General features: G+C 78.3%; 2 protein-coding genes across 2 annotated transcripts in view; both read right to left on the reverse strand.

Annotated features, from left to right (window-relative positions):
* Positions 1-928: 928 nt before the first annotated feature.
* AURANDRAFT_5420 (hypothetical protein) lies at positions 929-1,624 on the reverse strand (the record flags this gene model as incomplete). The annotated part of the gene is made up of 1 exon (XM_009033860.1): positions 929-1,624. A coding segment is annotated over one exon (696 nt), but the record flags the coding sequence as incomplete, so codon positions are not given.
* Positions 1,625-3,693: 2,069 nt separating this feature from the next.
* The window catches only part of AURANDRAFT_60986 (hypothetical protein), a gene marked incomplete at both ends in the record, with an annotated part of 6,020 nt that continues 5,449 nt past the window's right edge, over positions 3,694-4,264 (reverse strand). The window contains one exon of the mRNA XM_009034252.1: positions 3,694-3,817. Within this exon, the coding sequence (XP_009032500.1) occupies positions 3,694-3,817 (124 nt within the window). The remainder of the gene's footprint in view (positions 3,818-4,264) is intronic.

A 4,264-nucleotide genomic window follows, 5' to 3' on the forward strand; every position in this document is an offset into this window, starting at 1 on the left:
GACCCGGGCGACGGCAGCGACGACGACGACCTCGAGTGCCTCGGCTCTGCGCCCGCGGCGCCCGCGGCGCCCGCGGCGCCCGCGGCGCCCGAGGCCGAGGTCCCGGCGACGGCCCCCGCGGACGACGACGACGACGACGACGACGACTACGACGACGAGTTCGCCGACGACGACGACGCCGAGGCCGAGGCCGAGGCGCCGCCGGCGCCGGCGGGGTTCGCCGCCGGCGCGCGCGTCGAGGCGCGCTACGGCGGCGAGGAAGAATGGTACGCGGGGCGGATCCGCGCCGCGCGCGACGACGGCACCTACGACGTCGAGTACGACGACGGCGACCTGGAGGAGCGCGTCGCGGCGGACCTCGTCCGATCCGCGCCCTGAGCCGCGCGTACGCGTGGCGAATTGCGACGTAGCCGCGGCCGGGGATAACCCTAGCGGCGTCGGCCCTGACGTCGCTCGCGCGGCAGGGGCGCCATGCTGCGACGTGCGAAAGTTAGCGGGCGGGGTCCGCCGCGCCGGGGTCCGGGCCGAGCGGCGGCCGCGGCGGCCGCGGGTCCGTGAGCTTCGCCTCCTCCGGGGTCGGCGGCAGCGACGTCGCCGGGTCCGCGAGGCGCCGCGCGAGGTTCGCGCGCCAGTCGACGACCTCGACGTCGTCGCGGTTCGGCCGCGCGCCCGGGAAGCCCGGCGGCTCCGGCTCCTTGCGGCCGCTGTCCGCCCACCAGCCGCTCGCGAAGGCGTGGGGCGACGTGCGGCTCCGGTCGTTCGAGGGCACGATCGCGTCGGCCGCGGCGACGAGGTCCGCGAAGGCGACGGAGAGCGGCGGGCCCGGGGGCGCCGCCGCGGCCGGCGCCGGCGCGCGCGGGCTCCGGCCGTCGCCGGCGGCGGCGCCGTCGCCGCCGCGCGCGCGCGCGGCCGCGAGGACGTCGGGCCGCTTCCGGAGCGCGTTCCGCGCGCCGTCCTGGCAGACCTTGCGGAGGTCCGCGCCGGAGAAGCCCCGCGTCCGCGCCGCGAGCGCGGCGAGGTCGACGTCGGCCGCGAGGGGCAGGCCCCGCGCGTGGACCGCGAGGACGGCCTCGCGGTCCGCGAGGCCCGGCAGGCCGACGTAGACCGACGTCTCGAGGCGCCCCGGCCGCAGGAGCGCGCGGTCGATGGCGTGGGGCCGGTTCGTCGCGCCGAGCGTGACGACGCCGTCGCGGGGCCCGCCGCTCGCGCCGTCGAGGCAGTTGAGGAACGTCGAGAGCACGCGCGCCTCGGCGCCGCGGCCGTCGCCGCCCGCGCGGTCGCAGACGAGCGCGTCGATCTCGTCGAAGAAGAGGATGCAGGGCGTCGCCGCGTCCGCCGCGGCGAAGGCGCGGCGCACGGTCGCCTCGGCCTCGCCGAGGTAGGGGCTGTAGACGTCCGCGCCGGACAGCGCGATGAACGCGCAGCTCGACTCGGACGCCGTCGCGCGCGCGAGGAGCGTCTTCGAGCAGCCCGGCGGCCCGTGGAGCAGGACGCCGCGGCACGCGCGGATGCCGAAGCGGTCGAACTCGGCGCGGCGCGTCACGGGCCAGATGACGGCCTGCTGGAGCGCCCGCTTCGCCTCGGCCTGGCCGCCGACGTCGGCCCACGACGTCTTCGGGACCTCGACGGCGAACGCCGCGAGGCCCGACGGCGGCACCTCCGCGGCCGCGGCCGCGAGGTCCGCGGCCGACGCGGGCGGCGGCGGGCCCTCGCGCGGCGCCGCGATGGGGATCTCGACGGCCCCGCCCGGCGCCGCGGGCGCGATCGGCGGCAGCTCGGGCTTGTCGCGGTCGGCCGCCGCGCGCGCCGCCGCGTCGGCGAGCCGCCGCAGGTCGCCGGCGACGTAGCCGACGCGGTCCCGCGCGAACGCGGCGAGGTCGACGCCGGCCTCGACGGCGGGCAGGAACGCCTCGAGGTACGCGAGCCGCAGCGCCTCGCCGGGCGGCTCCGCGGCGATCGCGACCTCGAGCGCGCCCCGGGGCCCGAAGACCGCGCCGTCGAGGTCGCCGGGCGGCAGCCGCGACGTGCCGCAGACGACGACGTGGCCCGCCGTCTTGGGCCCGAGCGGCCGCTCGCCGCCGGGCCGCGCGAGCGCGCGCGCGTCGCGCGCGAGCTCCCGGAGGCGCGAGCACAGCACGGCCTTCTTCGCGGCGAGGGCCGGCGCGTCGCGCCGGCCGTCCTTGGCGCCCCAGGCGTCGACGCCGTCGAGGACGACGAGGCCGACGCCGTAGAACGCGCCCGGCGCGGCCGGCGCCGCGGCCGCGGCGCGCGGCCGCGGCCCCGCGGCGAAGGCCGCGGCGCCGGCGAAGGCGCCGTCGAGCGCCCGGAGCGCGGCGCCGACGTCGCGCTCGAGGAGCCCCGCGCAGCCGAGCTCGAAGGCGCGGACGCGCGGGTATTTCCCGGCGCCGAACGCGGGGCCCGCCGCGGGCGCCGCGGCCGCGGCGCAGGCGAAGGTCTTGCCCGCGCCGGCGGGCCCGTGGATCAGCGCGCCCTCGGGGATCTCGCGCCGCTCCGGGTCGCTCGCGAGGTCCGCGAGCCAGGGCACCGCGACGAGCTCGCGTACCGCGGTCAGCGCGGGCGCCTCGACGGGGTAGCAGTTTGACGCCGGCGCCGGGGCCCGCGCGGGGTCGCGCGCGGCGGACCGCAGCGCGAGGGTGACGCCCACGCGCGTGCGCGCCGAGACGCGGACGACGCCGCCGGGCGCCGTGGCGACGACGGCGGCGGCGAGCGGCGGCGCCGCCGCGCCGCCGCCGCGCGCCGCCGCCGCCGCCGGCCCCGCGGCGGGCGCGTCGGCGGCGGGCGCGTCGGCGACGGCGCAGCCCGCGGCGACGTGCAGCCCGACGAGCCGCCGCCGCACGAGCGCCGCGTACGCGTCCGACGCCAGCGCCTCGTCGACGGCCGCCTCGACGGTGACGCTCGACGCCTCGACGCTCCGCCCGGCGCCGGCGACGGCCGCGCCGGCGCCGAGGGCGACGCGCGTGCCGGGACCGGCCCGCGCGGACCGCCGGAACGCCGACGCGTCCCACACCGTCTCCAGGGAACCGTCGACGACCCGCCAGCCGCCGTAGAGAGCCGCCATGCCGAGCACTTCGACGCGTCGCCGCTGAAGAGCCAACTCGAGGAGCTCGTCGAGAACAACGTCCTCGTCAACGACGACGCGCCCGAGGGCAGCGAGAAGCCCAAGAAGCGCGCGAAGCTAGGCCGTCTTCCAAGGCGACGCGCACCCCGCCATAAGGCTTGCCCCCCCCTGGTCGAACAAGCACTGATGTTGCAGTGCGCGCGAGTCCCGGGCCCATTGCCGGGGCTCGGACGTTCATAAACGCACCTTTAAACGCACCGCACTGACCTGGAGGCGCCCATCCCCGCCGCGCCCGCGAAGCGGCCGCCCGGCCGACCGCGCAAGAAGGTCCGAACGCCGACCCACTGCGCGGGAGCGGCGGCCGGGCGTGCAGTGCGGCGCCCGGGCCGGGCCGGTGCCGGCGGGGCCGCCGCTAAGCCTGCCTCAGGCTGAGACACTCGAGTGCGACACCGACTCGGAGTCGACTGCACGCTCCGTCGTCTAGACCGTACGGTGGAGCCACAATTTTAATTAGGGGAAGGGTGTCTTCAAGGGACGTGTCTGAATTAGGGGAACTCGAAGGGACGTGTCTGAGGCCGTGTCGTGGGCGGGGATGAAGCTCCGCCGCCGCCGCGCTACGCGTCGTCCCGCGCCGACGCGCCGTCCCGCGCCGCCGCCTCGGCCTCGGGCGCCGCCCCGGCGCCCTCGCTCTCCGAGAGGCCCCTGTAATCGTAGTCGGGAGTGCCGTCGCGCCGGAGCCTGACACGGGCGAGTCAATGTCGCTTGAAATTGGATGTGTCGCGATAAATTGTCGATAAAAAAAGCATGCGCTCTTTGAGAACGCCGCGAGAGATGATCGCTCGTCCAAGAATGAGCCGAAACGAGTCGAAAGTAGCCGAGGGAGGCGGCTCCAAAGTTGGGAATGTCTCACCCTCGTGCATGCGGTCGCGCGGCCCCGCGGTCGCGCGGCCCCGCGGTCGCGCGGCCCGGGACGCGCGGGATGCGGTCGCGGGACGCGGGCGTCTCGCGGCCGCGCGCCGCGCGACTGCGAGTGCACGGGCTCGTCCGCCGCGCGTGACGCCTGGGGGCTCGCGCGGCGCTTCTGCCGGCCCTCGGCGGGCGCCTCGTCGCCGCGGGGCCGCTTCGTCGCTGTCTCCGTCCCCGGCGACGGCGACGGCGACGGCGCGCGCGTCGGCGCCTCGCCGT

The sequence above is a fragment of the Aureococcus anophagefferens genome (genome assembly GCF_000186865.1).
Source record: "Aureococcus anophagefferens unplaced genomic scaffold AURANscaffold_1, whole genome shotgun sequence".
Classification (NCBI taxonomy): Eukaryota; class Pelagophyceae; order Pelagomonadales; family Pelagomonadaceae; genus Aureococcus; species Aureococcus anophagefferens.